The sequence below is a fragment of the Seriola lalandi genome, unplaced genomic scaffold (genome assembly GCF_002814215.2).
Source record: "Seriola lalandi dorsalis isolate HSWRI2012SDOR001 ecotype SW California unplaced genomic scaffold, Sedor1 jcf7180002054832, whole genome shotgun sequence".
In the NCBI taxonomy this organism is placed as follows: domain Eukaryota; kingdom Metazoa; phylum Chordata; class Actinopteri; order Carangiformes; family Carangidae; genus Seriola; species Seriola lalandi.
Window position 1 is genome coordinate 733890 of NW_019525385.1, and position 15266 is coordinate 749155.

A 15266-nucleotide genomic window follows, 5' to 3' on the forward strand; every position below is an offset into this window, starting at 1 on the left:
TGGAGCCACCTAATAAAGGCAATCCGAACATTTATTCTACTTTTAGCTCTACATCTAGCTCACTAGAAAATATCTGCCTAAATACTCCACAGCGTTCAGCAGTCTGTCCTTTGGTGTAGCTCAGGAAGCGTGTAGTGGGTTTTTGGAGCGTTTTTGCTGACAACAGCGCCCTGAAATGATTCTGATGAGAGCAGTGACAGTGAACCAAACCGGTAAAGTTGTGTGTCGTGAAGCAAAAACACTGAAACACTAAAGCATAGAGCTGAGGGGAACTGCAGAATGAGGTGACAATTTTGTCTGTTCGTCACTATATATATTTATTGATTATAGCTACTTTAAAGATCATGGCTGGGATCATTTGTCGTCTCTGCTGTGATGTTGCAAGAAAGTTTCTAAAGATTAAGCACATTTCTCATAAAATACGTTTCCCTCTGTTTCACAGAGTACATTTTTGTATTCTCTAAATGCAATGAGACCAATTCTTCTCAGATTTATAGTCAATGCATTATTGAAAATTGATATGACAGTGATTTACTGATGCTACATGTAGAAAAAAACGTGTAAAGTGAAGAGTACCTTGGCTCAGGCTCCACTTTTTAGAGAGCATTCTCCCTTTATTGAACAGCACAGTACACAATGAAAGAAACGGGAAAAAAAGCGGGTATGTTAGGGTTAGGTAGATTGCAGGGCCAGGGTGCTGCTTGTGCTCTTCCTTTCAGAATATATTATTATTACTCCAAATTCTCTGTTTTTCCCTAAAAAAGTTTTGGGGCATTGAAATGACAGAAAATGCTACTTTTACTCAGCATGTTCAGTGTCGTGTTGTAAATCACTCAAGTGCTTTAATAAACAGCTGAATAGATTTATTATAGTATACGTCAAAGATTATGAAATATGAACTGAGGACCACAGGCTGCAAAATGAATTACACATTCCTTTCCTTGTTTATATAAACAGTGCATGTCACAAAAATATAAACAGAAAGAAGTATCGCTGCTCTGTTTGCAAGATATTAAACTTTAAGTAGAATGACACAGAAAATCATTTACAGTCACAAACTGTATAACAGTTGGCAGAAGAGAGGTGCAGGGCAGTTAAAGCAAGAGCATGAAAGAGTGGATTATATTTGGTTTATGTACAATTCTGTAGAGTGTAAAAATTCAGGTGATATAGTTTGCTTTCTCTATGTAGAACAGATTATCGAAGGTTACACTTTTAATCATGGTTGGATTACAAGAAACATTCATTGAAGGTTGGGGGCTAATTGAAATACTTGATAACAAAAAGCAGAGTGAAGAGGGGAAGAGAGGTAGACAAAAGGGAGGATAACGAGAGAGTGAGAAGAACCGAGGAGATGCAGTGAGATTTAGAGAAGGATAGAGCGAGATTGCAGAGAGGGAGAAAGATAAGAGAAAGTGAAAGGGTTGGCAACATGCAGATGGGAGTTTAGTTGTTTTTACTCATTAAGCTCTTCAGACTTCTGTCTATAGCCTCATCCAGCTCCTCCTCCAGCTCTTCCTTTTTGGACATGGCGAGTTTGGACTGATAATCACGCACTATCTGGTCTATATAAGGGGCACTTTGTGTTCCGTGCAGCATGAGAGTCCACTCCTTCAGGACTCCGCGCTGTGGCTCCTCACCTTGAAAGCCCACCTCCAGGACCCAGGTCCCTCGGGGGTCCTCGCCCCAGGTGTGGGTGGTCATGAAGGGCCACTTGTCGAAGCCCACCTTGGAGTCATCGTCACGGGGCCTTCGGCTCAGCAGGATGGACTTTGTGCCCATGGGCGAGGTCATGTTGATGTTGAGGTCGCCGCGGCGGCTGGCGTTGACAGTGACCACTGCCTGGACGTGCTCTAGGTAGCGGACAAAGTTGTCCTTCCCCTGGCAGGCTTCAGTGGTGATGGCCAAGACTAGCTTGTTGCCAGACTGGATTTTACTGGAGAAAGAGAAACAGATTGAACAAGTTTAGCAGAGAGACAGAGTAAAGTCAAATATCCCGACACCGTGATAGCAGATGAAAGAATTATGTTTTTCTTTCAGTCTACTTACAATCTGCAATGTTCTTTTTTGAGTGTCCCAGTAAATACAGTACTTGACCTACTTTTCTTACAGAACCATCCAACCCTGACAAAGCATCAAGCCTCTTTTTGAACCTGCTCCTTCATTGCGCAACAGCAGTGATGATTGTCATGTCTGCTTGCATCGCCATATAAGTTCTCTCTAGAGGAGGGGATAAAATTCTCTGCTATTTGGTCTATAATACATGGGCACCTTTTTTATTTAGTGTCACAAATGTTTGACACACAATTTTTTGGCTGCCACCAATTTGAAATTATTTTAATGCGTGCTGTCTTAAAGTAACAATTTAAAGGGAAACATTTCACAGAAAAAAAGTTTCCCTTTAAGTTCCATGAATCATAAGTTGGTAATGATGCAAAAACATTAGTCACACAAACTACATCTGCTGATGAAGATCAAGTGCTATGCTCAAAAGCCACAGAGCAGCTACCTTAAGGTGAGATTATTTTCTTGTGAAAGTATCACTAATGATACTGTCACTTACTCTTGTAACAGCTATACAATATACAGGGGCTGCGACTAATCATTATTTTCTTTATTAATTAATCAAACAATTATTCAAGATGTTACCTATCAATAAATAGTAAAGGGTTCCCATCACAAGTTCTCAGAGCCAAATCTTCAAAATGCATCCAATAATCCAGATATAAAATAAACAACTTTACAGTAGAATAGTCCGAGGTCTGTGAACTGTGTGAAAAATGCCATATACTGAACCAACCCTGAATTCCAGCTCCTTTTATGTGCATGAAGAGATTCTTTTTCTTTTTTGTTCACATGGATTTGTTCAGAACAGGGTGTAAAAGCAGGCTGGTCCTTGTATTGTTGCTGCTTTGTGGTTGGGAGGACATACTGCTGTTCTCATCTCTTTGGGTGATGGAAAGAAAGAGTGAGAACACAGCAGGACAGGGGTGGTGACCCAAGGCTATGAGGAGGCTTAATAACATTATTAAAGGCCAAGGCCACATTGCCGGCGGTGGGAAATGGGGGAGAGGGAGGTGGAGAGGAGGCAAGGGAGACAAGACACAGAAACTCACTGAGAGAGTGGACGTGTGGAACAGCAGTCAGCTTGAAAAATGATTAATAGAGCACTATGCTGAGCACAGAGAGGTGAGGGTAAGGGCTGAGGAGGCGAATGACTATTCCCTGAAAAACAGAACAATTCACAGTGGGAGTTTCACAGTCACACCCTACATGCATGTTGAGAAATCTAACCAAATAACCAAATATTAAACAGTTTTTTTCCATTAACAACATGACATATGAGGGTTGTTATGTGCAAACCAAAGTGCAAAGAGACAATGTTAAAAGTCATTTTAAAAACTTTTTTCTCCATCTTTGCTGTCATTAAAAGTGTCATCATTATTTCTCTTCAATTATAATTATTAGTTGTTATTATTATTTGACTGTGGGAGTGAATATGTGTTGAATTCACTTCTGACACCCAAAACGTTTTCGTGTGCAGCAGGTGCACGGTTCCCATCGGATAATGTGTAAGAGTAATTACAGCAGTCGGTCATAGAGCAGGGAGAGGGACGCCTCTGATGGGCAGGACCAGCAGAGATTAAAAACAACCCCACCACACAGTAGGGCAACTGAATGCCAGCTCCACTGATAATGAGAAGTTTTCCTCCAGCTAAGTAAGCAGCAGCCAGCCAGAGCAGCTATCAGGTCGATGCTGAGCAGTGTGCTTGCGAGCATGGCTATGTTGGTGTTTATTGCTTTTCTCAGCTGATACACTATCATCAGAGGTGGGCTCGTTGTAATTATATCTCTACCACAATAGAAGCAGCAGAAGCCCTGCGGCGCTGCTGTGGAAACAGTGAGCTGATGAAAAATTTGACACAGCCAGCGACACAGCTTTTAACTCGCAGCTCAAAAATAGCTTGAAATATAAGTATGGTATTTCTCCCTTATAAACACGCCCTTAATGAGCAGTTATTCTGTCAGATAATTAAGTTTCCTCCATGTCTGAACTGATGCAACTTTATGCAGTGGAAGCCTAAGTGATCAAGAATCGTCTATAGACACAACCAGTCTGCATTATGAGGGCAGGTCCTCTCCACCATTTGCATGTGATGTCCTCAAGGATGCACTAAAAGCCATACAACTCTTCAGGGATGCTCCTTTTGTATCCGGCACTGCACTCAAGGGAGGCACACACATCGGCAGACTTTCAGAGCATGTTGTTGTGACTGTGTTGTCTGCAAAGCAATGATTAGAAGCTAAAATAAGGAACTGGAAGTGTTGATGGTTTCAATGAAATACAAAGACATAACGTATTCAGTCTGCCTTTTTATCTTCACCCACACATTGACACTTTCACAATGCATGTGAAAGCTCAGGGTTAAGGCACACACACATCAACACACATGCACACCTCCACCTGGAATCCCTTTCTGGCTGTCAGTCAGTGTAATTGACAGTGTTTCCGGGGCACGCCATGTCAGGCCATTTATGGCGCTCTAATTAGAGTGAATGAGAGGGCTAGCCACAGGAAACCACCAGACGTCACACACGGGAGCTCAAAGCCTCAGGATATGGTAGATAGATGAATAGCAGAGCCCTTTGTGAGGCATGCAGAGGGTGGGGGGAAGGTGAACAGGGGGTGAGAGTGGAAAGGAAAACATATAGGGAAGGAGGCTGTAGGCACATAGGAGAAAGTGAAAGCAAGGCTGTAGATGGAGGAGATGCGGGGAGGAAGACAGGATGATGCAAAGGGAGATACTACTTAATGCGAGCGGACACTGGGAGGATAAGATGATACAACAGACACTAACTGCAGCTGCTTCTGTGAAAGATGAGGGCAGAGACTTAGAATCTCCTCATATAACTGAGTCGTTTTAAAGGAATCATCATCAAATAAAGAGCATGTTGTTTATTTTCAAAACATGACTAATGTACTTGAATAGTTTTAATTTAAAAAATGTAACTACTAGACACAATATGTCTCCTACTTCATTGCAAAGTCCATTCTCACAGCACAAGTATGTGCACTGGATGTTTCAAGTTTCCACATCACACTTCTGTAAGATGCTTATAGGTCCAAGTGAGACTCTTACTTTAGCTGTACAGCAGCCACTGTGGCTACATGTATCAAATTGCTAATTTACTGTTTTGCGAAAATGCTAAACTTCTGTAACAGTGGTGAAAATGAATTTTGCACTAACTCAGTAATGTCCATTATACAGAGATAGCTACTTAAAGTTTGGTAGCAATAACTAAGATTAGCCACCATGCAGACCAAGACCAAGTAAGACTGTAACAGCAAAAGCACTGATTGTATTAAACTGAGCAACAGTGTGTTTTATTGTTCTGAATTTTTTATGTGCAATAAGAAGAATGTGTTATTTCTTCGCCCCAAAAGCTTAATTTCATGTGTCTTTTTTTTAAAGACAACATATCTTTTCACTTTTCACTTTTAATCAAAACAAAATGACACTAGATGCCTTTTCAATAGCTTTTCAATAGTTTTTAGGTTTGTTTGCCATTATCTGTCATACAGAAATCCAATTCAAATGTCAAAAAAAATGACTGATGCATTAGACCACAAACAGCGGCTGCCAAGATAATAGACTATGTCATTACAAATCTACCGCACCATCAGACAGACTGAGCAGCTAATCTAAATATTACAGGGTTATGAAGTGGACACTCCCATCACAGATGTTTTATTGAATTAGGCCTTATTGGGATTACCCAGTAATTAGATGAGCGTGTCTCTCATGCTCAGTAGTGTTTTCCTTTCAACATCTTGGTAGGTACAGTTTGAGATTGCAGAATACATAGTGCACACATGTAGTATGCAGTATGTATGATATAAAAAATGAATAGAAAAGAAACTCACTGGGTCTCCTGGATGGACCCGGCTACACAATGGAAACGCTCAGGCACAGTTTTCCAGTCCTTGGCCATTTTCACCATGCCCCCAGCATCCAACACACCATACCCAAACAGGTGGTTGAACTCAAGGCCAACGCCATTCCTCCTCCACTGGTGGACCTCGTCATGGAGCTGGTTCCTCTTGGAGGTCAGGACTGACAGGTGCTGCATGTCTCTCCATGTCAGGTTAGGGCTGGGGCAGACAGACAGTCACCAGGACAGAAGCAAGTGGATAAAGAAAGGATAGAGTGATGGAACAGAGACAATATTGTAAGTTAGAAATGTCAGGCAGGCTCACAGGAACAAATAGTAAAACTAATCTGATTCATTTTTGTTTCAATGACATCCCTTCAATTATCTAAACATCATAGGGTCGCTACGTTGAGGCAGATGGTTGCCTTTGTCTGTGTTTCCCTACATTATGTTGTCTGTGTGTTGTGACAGCTTTGTTCTGGCTGACTCACTGCCGTTGCATGGTTCAAGTGTGTTTGGGCAGTAAAATGGCCACACACTCTACCTAACAGCTCAGTGGGTTATTTGCCGCCGGATAGGGTGAGTATCCACTCCTCCCAACAGCAACATCATTATCATGTGTGCAAAGCAAACATTGCTTCTTTATTCAACTCCACTTAGGTAATGGCAGCAGAGGCTTGTCAGCCTTTAATGTGAGAAATGAAGCATCTGAGAGAATGGAACGGCTCTCCTCTGGGATTTGAGAAGCAGAAATTCTCCAGGTTTTAGATTTGTCATATTTGTCTAATAATGCGTGGGTAGGTTTACTTAAGTGGCATATGTTTTCAATTTTTCTCTGATCCACAAGGAATGACCTGTTCTGAATTCATCATGATTATAAAATGCACTCCAACTTGTACCGCAACGTTAATATGACATGATTAACACATTTTGTTGTGAACATCAATCACTGAAGCTCTGGTTTCACCATTGGCCTATAGTTAGCAACATTTGCATCAGATTGAGATGACCAATTACTGCATTGTGTTTCATCCTTTCATCATCTAGTACAGTCTCTCTGCATCATGCAAATAAGAAGTACAGAAAAAAATAAAACATAAACACTGAGAGCATTCTAACCGAATAATATATATAAACTGCATTTTTCAGCCTTGTACTGAGATATAAAGAGCACTGATCCAAATATGATGTGCGTCCTTGGCACAATCACATAGAGTGTGTACTTTTTGGGGGACAGAATAGGGGCTGTTTCACTCTTCATTCAGCTTATAGTTTGATAAATAAGCAATTCAGTCAAAAGTGGAGAAATGATTTGCGCTTTTGAGGTGTGCAGGCACAGAGAGAATATTAGAATAAAGGATTTGAGGATAGAGATTGACGGAGGAAGTCAAAGACATTAATGCGATATGAAAGACCAGGGTTGTACTTGAAACACAGTAGCTCACAAATGAACAGCATAAAACCGTTTTGTTTCAAATCAAAGACAGTACAAATTTATGGTGGAAAACATTGCATTGTGAAATTACACCTTCTGACCAGCACTGTGTTCAGCAGAGAGGAGTCGAATGTTGTAATGTAATAACGTTTTATACAGACAGCCCATCTAAATCAATAAACACAATTATAACAGGTGTGTGGAAGAGGCAGTAGATCACATACTTAGCCTCAAGAGCCAGAGCAAAGACACCAGCTGCCTCTGGAGCTGCTGCTGATGTACCAGAATGACGCAGCGTGCAATTCCCATACAGGTCTGTAGTGGCCTGGAATAAAGAAATCACAAGAAAGAACAAGAATGCATTTTTGCAAGGTACTCTGTGGACTGACTTCTGTGTGAAAGACTCATAACAAATTTTTCTGGGAAAACCCAAAAGATGTGACGTTTATTCTCGCTCCTTTTACTGTTAAGTAATATTATTATTAAGTAATAAAGTGAGTGAACATTGGCTGAATTCTTACATAAACACGTCAACTGACAAATTGTGTTTATATTTACTGAATAAGCATTTATTTATTTAATTTGGTTCTTAATTAGAAATGATAACAGATTGACTGCAATTAGACAGGAAACCCTAGGGAAGATCTGTGGCTCTGTCAACAGCCAAAGGTGATTTGCATAATCACAAACACAAACACTGCTGCCTTTACACTGGGAAATTCACACGCATGGTATAGAATATTGTCTATGAGGGCATGCTAAGATATAAGAGCATTCATTATTCTAATGTTAGCCATCAATGTCAGGCATCTGTCCTCAACACAAGGAAGCAAGCACCATCTTTCAAGCTTTTGCTGTCTCTCTTTTCATTGTGGTTGACCCAACCACTCATTTTTTCGGGTATCTCCCACTGGTGACACAATTCTCCAGGTAAATAATCAAATAGCCATACACCAGTTACAGTTATAGTCCATTTATGCTTACTAAGGTCAGGTTCTCTTTCATTTATCATTTGTTTGCCTTGTTACTTTTCTTTCCATTCATACAGAAGAAAACGATTACAGTAAAGCAATTTGGTGAAAATAAACTCTTTCTGAATGGTTGCCTTTGTCATTATCAGGGTAGAGATCAGGCTCTTTAAGGCCCCCCTAGTCCTTAGAGCCCGTGTGCTGTGATTGGTCAGCTTCCTGGCAACTACACGTTTGGTTCCGCTCATGTATTGCTTTCTTCCACAGCTGTCATCGATATATTATAATGGCAGCTGTAAACAAATGGTTGTGGCTATTACAATGGCGTTGGTTCTGCCTTATCAGTTTGAGCCAGAGTTCAATCTTGAACAGGAAGATGGTAGACCTGATGCACCTTCGCAAGCTAGACTAGAGCAGGCAAACAAGCACACCCACTGCCATACAGTTGGAAGGAGAGAAATTGCAGAAATGAGGAGAGAAGTGCTGCAAATAAAGTAGCTCGACAGTCTGCAGTGGACTTGACAATATGACTGATTGCAACTCCCTGCCAAGATTGCAGGGAGTGTCCAGCTTGCTAGTGGGTAGCACTAAGGGACATATTGACAATTATTAACAATTAACAGCAGATACGATAACACCATTACCTATTGGTATAACTGTTATTGTTTACACTGTTACAATTAACAATCAACTCTCTCCACTACGCCACCCCCTCTTTTCTCCTCTCACACCCAACCGGTTGAGGCAGACGGCGCCCACCCTGAGCCTGCTTCTGTTGGAGGTTTTTTCCTGTTAAAAGGGAGTTTTTCCTCCCCCTCTCACCAAGTGCTTGCTCTTTGTCGCAACCATTGAGTTTCTCTCAATAATAATGTAAGGTCTTGACCTTACCCTGTAAAGTGCCATGAGATAATGTATACTATGATTTGGCGAAAATACTGATGTCAATACGTCTAGGAAGTAAGGCCTGGACTGCCAACAGGGCATTTCGTCCAAATGAGAAAAGTGAGTTTTATCCAAATAGAGATATTCTCTTTGAGCCTTGCAACTCTGTAGACCATTAACATGCACAAAAAGCTAAATAATACACTATAGGAAAGGGAAAACTCTGAAAAGCATAATAGGTCCTCATCCACTATGCTGTAAGTGTTGTGATCATCACAGTATGGCAGCCTCTCTCAGCATCCACAGCAAAATTTTGCATTTGGACGTCCAGGAAGTTAATCAGAGAAGAGCTATTCCCCCCAACCTCAATTTTTTCACAACCACCCAGCAATTACAATGTAACAGCTTCTTAGGTTTTATCCCTGGTCTCATCCAATCTCCTGAAAGGCCTAGGACACATTGCCTGTGGGGCAAACTGAAAAGAAGCTATTTAAAGCTCAATCTATAAATGAGGAGATATATTTGAAAGACACAAAACAACAAACAAGTCATCTTTGAATGCTAAAAGTGCTTATACCTACTGAAATATACAACTTCAGCAAATGTAGAGTGTTAAAAACATTTGTTAAACTGTACAAGCATTTCAGATGATTTCTTTTTCAATCATGTGAAACATGTTAGGCCTATGTAATTAAATACAAACACACTCACAACGCCAGCCTCTGGGTTCCTCTTGCGTCCGTTGCTGAATGTTGACGCAAGGGTGGAGGAGCAGCTCTCATCGTACAAGGCAGTGCGTCCGTCATTGATGGCTGAGTTGATGGAAATCGTCCACATGCTCGAGGCGTAACCATCACAGTTGCAGTCGTCATAGCTACCACCATCTCCTGATGCCCATACGTAGATGCTGCCTTTTCCTCCACGGCCCTTAAAACAAAATCACCATCCAATCATCATCCAAATGGAGTGAAAGAGTGAAATATGTCACCGCCCTGTTTATCACTAGAGGGAATAACATGGCTGAAATAAGAATTGGGAATTTGGGAATTTCACCAGGGTTGTGTATTATACAATAGGTGTCAGTGTGTGTTTACTAACTGTGAACATCATCTGATGCCAAATGATCAAAAAATTTATCTGAATCACATAGCAAAGACACAGCCATGTAAGACATAGCCTATGTAATGACCTGATTTACATTATCAGTTGTTTTGTATTTCTTTTCTTTTTTTTATCTTAGAAATGGGCATTATTGCCAATTATTGATAAGAAGCCATATCTGTTAGACTGATGTTAAGATGTATCAGAATTTACTGAGTATGTTTTTGTGCATCTATCATGAGATTTAACATTCAATTTTCATAATTGTTTAGTAAGTGATTTAATTTACAGTTTACATATATTTAATATATATTTTAGTATTTTAATAAGATTTTCTAAGGCTTGTTAATTACTGAGATGGTTTAATAATAATGTTTAATTTGGAGAGTTAATCTGAAGGAGTGTGATTTCCGGTTGACATCTGAGTGATCACGGAAAAAAAAGAAGTTGGTTGGGGAGATAGGCACTGTGACGAACAGAGTTGGGCACCAGTGAGAGACGCCATGGACTATTAAACGTTTACCGAGTAATTCTGTTACGCTATAACTGTGGACTATTTGCTAGTTAACTCGTTTCTTATGGTATAAGTTATGTTAACTGTGTGTGTGAGTTTGGGACTGTTAAGCGGCCGAAGAGGTATGTTTTTTTTCACTCTGGAGTGAGCTAGCTTGATTAGCAGAGCTGCCGCCATTGTGAGAGACAATCGCCTTCTTCACCTGCACGGACGAGTGGAGGAGCTACGGTAGGACGGAGCTTCCGCAGTCATCGCGGAGAATTTGCCCGACGCTGAGGACGGTCTACCATCAGACAGGGTGTTTTTCCGTTTATGTTGTTCCTGCTGTCGCCGCTTCGGACTGAGATGAGCGTGACCTCAGGTGTTTTCTTCAGATGTGGTAAGATTCATACTCACGCCATGCAACTGTTTGTTTCTCCATGAGCCCCACCATTAAGCGCGCCAACCAACCTTAATGCAATTGTTGAAAGAACAAACTAAACTAAAACGTGCACTGTAGTTTAAACTGCGGAAATGTGTTTGTTTTTTCACAGTATATGTTGAATAATTGATAAGATGATTCACATATTTCTACAGTATCATCACACTGGGTTATTAAAGCCAGTAGTGTTCCCTTAGCCTCATACTTTACCCTAGACGTGTATATTATTCCCTGAGATGTCACTTTCACCATTTTGGAGTTTATAGGGGTTTAATACTTAAGCTCTGCATGAATTGTTCTTCATTGTTCCAGTGGTGAAATGTAGGGATCGACCAATATGGTTTTTTCAGGGCCAATAACTGTTATTTGGAACCGATATGCCAACACAAAACTACTGCTGTATGAGGACAATCACTGTGGCGTCCAGGTGTATCTATTATTTTGTCCACCCCATTTATGTCAGTGAAAGTGGGCTAAGTAACAAAAACACCTGTATAATGTAATACAGCTACACACACTGCATCCTCCATAATGATCATACAGTTGAATGAACAACTGTCTGAAACAATTTTATTACTAACTGATTATAAACTTCATGAAGGAGGATTTACTGCAGGACTGTTGTAATACTATACATTAGTTTTAGCTAGATGTTCCTAATAAACTGATAACTGAGTGTATATTAGTAATCACCAGGTGTATGCACAGACTGCAAAGAGCCTGACTGGAATTAATTGGTTGATTTCGGTGCTCTCCTCACCTGGCAGTCTAAAGATGTTCTTTAATTTAATAGTTTTATCATATATTATTATTATCACCAAATAAGATGTTTTCCCCCTTTTTGAAATGTAACATGTATACTCTGAGTCCTTTTTAACTGACTTACTTAGTATTTTTATCAGAGAACATTTTTATGCAGTGATTTTACTTGTACTGTAGTAAAATATCATTTCAGTAACAGTAGTTACTGACTGTTCACCTGCTGACGTGCTGCCGTCAGTGTACTGTCTCATCTCCAGTGGCAGGAGTTTTTCATATTTGTAGTGTTTATTGCTGCTCTGTATTATCACAGGTAAATATGGACATATAATAGATATAATAACAAAATTAAACAACTTTTGACACTGCAAAAAAGAACAGTCGCATGTAGCTTTCAAGTATTTAAAGTAAACAATACTTTGCTAAAGTAAGACTGCAGCCTGGTAGTGGACTTTCCTCATCCTCCGTTTGGCAGAAGCAGAGCTTCTGCCGGAGAAACTGTGCTCACGTGTGTTCCGAGTCACTCAAATGTTGCCAGTGATGCAGTAATTAGGTTTAATGTTCTTTTACACATGTTCTTGGTAGATTACTGTCACTTTTTTTTTTTGCACCATGAGATAAGTTGCTCATACAGTTAATGAGAACCTGCTTGTGCGCAATTAGATCTGATGCGCGAGCCGGCGTAGCGCAAACCTTATTCAACTACCTCCCGGAACAGGATGTCAATCTTATGTTACTTCCCAAGAGGGTGACTATCAATTTCGTCATGTGTCAGTGCTTCGATGCTTTTTAAAAAAAAAAAAGTAACTTATTTTATCGGTTAAAAAAAAGTAGTGATACTGAAAAATGACTAATTTTACCACAGATAATTGGCCGGGCCGATACTCTGTGAATCCCTAGTAAAAGGGTTACACATAGCAAATAGATATCAAATACATGCAATTCATGTAACCCTAACCCTAGAATAAGAGCCAAGATTGTGATGGTGCTCTTAGTTTTTCTTTGGCCCTACTTTGTGGAACAAACTGCCTGAAGTACATTGTGTTTACTTAGGCTTATGATGAGTTATCATGTTTATTTGCATTTGAGTGTCTCTGTGTGTTTGTGCAGGGTGTGTGTTTAATTCTTGCTTTATTTTGTTATAAATAACAAAACATGGCTTCTGTTTGATTTCTCACTGAGTGAGTAAAGGAGCCATGAAATCTTAAGTAAACCACCATAATAATGATATGGGTAATAGTAACAATTTGTATGGCATCAAATGATAAATTAGCAATGCAAAAGTAAAAAAAGTTGGTGGACAAACTGTACGATCAAGTGCTGTAGTGTTAACCTATTTTAGTTACGGTAGATAGGAATTACAGTGGTGAAGGCACAAAAAATTGAAGACAGTCTTTATCTTTTCTTTGCAGTGGGGCATAATACCATCGGTAAATTGAATCATCAAATATCATCTTTGTTACTGATAGAGTGCCTGGAAACATGAAACAACTGACTGTGGCTTCACGCAGAGAGCGTCCTCTTCACCAAACACTGCACCTGTTTCTACAAAAGGCCGACCGTTCCCCCACAGAACAAAGGATCAAGTGGAGGGGGAGTGGCATGTCCTTCCCTTCATGATGCTTATTTATGTCTCTCTATTTGAATTGCAAAGAGAGGTTTGAGCATTGCCGAGCTCACCTATGAAGCTTCAGGCCTTCTGCCTTCCGTCTCCTGCACAAGCCCAAACAAAGTGCTTTAATTTTGCACTGCACACACTGTCATTTATTTCCATTATCGGTGGCAATTTGCTAAACCACACAGTTATGTCTAAGATGCAGATTTAAAGCTACTCTGTCTGACTCAGTTGTTAATATAACATAATGCGATTCGTTATTTTAAATGTTTCCTTTTGTTGCACAGTGTGCATCATGCTCAGCCATCATAAGTCTATATAAGTGATCATTAGAATCTAAGAAGCAGATTGCAGAGTGGCTGCTTGATTAGTTGTGTTTACATGATCAGAGATTACAGTCAGCTTTGCTCCTACTCAGCTACCCTGCCTGAGAAAGGGTCATTTCGGAGCAACCCACACCTGCCAGCACACGGTGCATGATGATTAATCAAGCAAGTAATTGGCAGTGACACTGTTAGCATGGCAACTCTGTGTGCGTGCCTGTCCAAAAGGACTGCTATTCCACTAGAGGGCCTACATTTAAGCCCCCGTTGACAGGCCTTGGAGAGTTTTCACCTTGCTGAAGTGTCCTTGCGCAGGACACAGGAATGAATGCTTAATCAGCTCCAAAAGACGTGAAACTCCACAGACTTATTAGAGGGCTATGGTTAACTAAGATGAAAATATTCTTGTGGAGTTAAAAGTGGTGTCACACAGTAGGGGTGCTATGATGGACTGAGCGAGACATTAATATTTGTACCAAATTTCATGCCAATCCATCACATAGTTGTTGACACATTTCACTCAAAGTCACAATTGTGAACTTCATGTTGGGAAGAGGAAAGGTCAGGGGGACACCAAAGTCATGAAGATTCATCCTCTTGGAACCATGAATGTATGTAAAAATTGTGTGGCAATCCATCCAGTGGTTGTTGAGAGATTTCAGTCTCTGCGTGGTGGGCGGACTGACTGAACAGCATTGCTATACTTTCTAGACCACCATTCAAAGACAGTAGTTAAAATAAGTCAGAAACGTGTCCCATTCATAGTTTTGTAAAAAGAAAATGTGGAAAGAGTGAATAGAAAGCCTAATATAAACCACCAAAGATGACTTTCTGATACACTTTAACATTATTAAGAAACACTCAGCACAGTATGCACAATACCCCCTCACCTTATTGACACCGTCAGCCATAGCCTGTAGTGTGAGCTCTCGGGGTCCATCCACCGTCTTGCCGTCATCGGTTGGTCCCCAGCTGGCACTGTAGATATCAATAACCTGGGGCATGTGGCTGATGGATGATGCCTCGATGATGTCAGTCATAAAGGGTTGATCCAACATTCTGATACCTGACACAGAACACCTCCATATGAATTTGAAATTAAAATTCTGGCTATCATTGGTTTACTGTATTGTTATTGCTGCTGGAACACAGTGTAGTTTAGGTACCTATTAGAGGGTGATTCATAAAACCCTTTTCAGCTGGTTAGGTTTACACTATAGTGTCAAGACAGTACAATAGCCTACCACATATTTATAGCATCTGAACCCTTAGAAATGGCAAGAAAGTGATGTCAGGTTCATAGCAGGACACAAA

General features: G+C 40.4%; 1 protein-coding gene across 1 annotated transcript in view; it reads right to left on the bottom strand.

Annotated features, from left to right (window-relative positions):
• Positions 1-590: 590 nt before the first annotated feature.
• The window catches only part of pcsk2 (proprotein convertase subtilisin/kexin type 2), a 30197-nt gene continuing 15521 nt past the window's right edge, over positions 591-15266 (bottom strand). Inside the window, exons 8-12 of the mRNA XM_023426601.2 lie at positions 14843-15018; positions 9931-10146; positions 7594-7694; positions 5927-6154; positions 591-1936 (exon numbers count right to left, since the gene is read on the bottom strand). Of these exons, the coding sequence (XP_023282369.1) occupies positions 1447-1936; positions 5927-6154; positions 7594-7694; positions 9931-10146; positions 14843-15018 (1211 nt within the window). The 3' untranslated portion in view covers positions 591-1446. The remainder of the gene's footprint in view (positions 1937-5926; positions 6155-7593; positions 7695-9930; positions 10147-14842; positions 15019-15266) is intronic.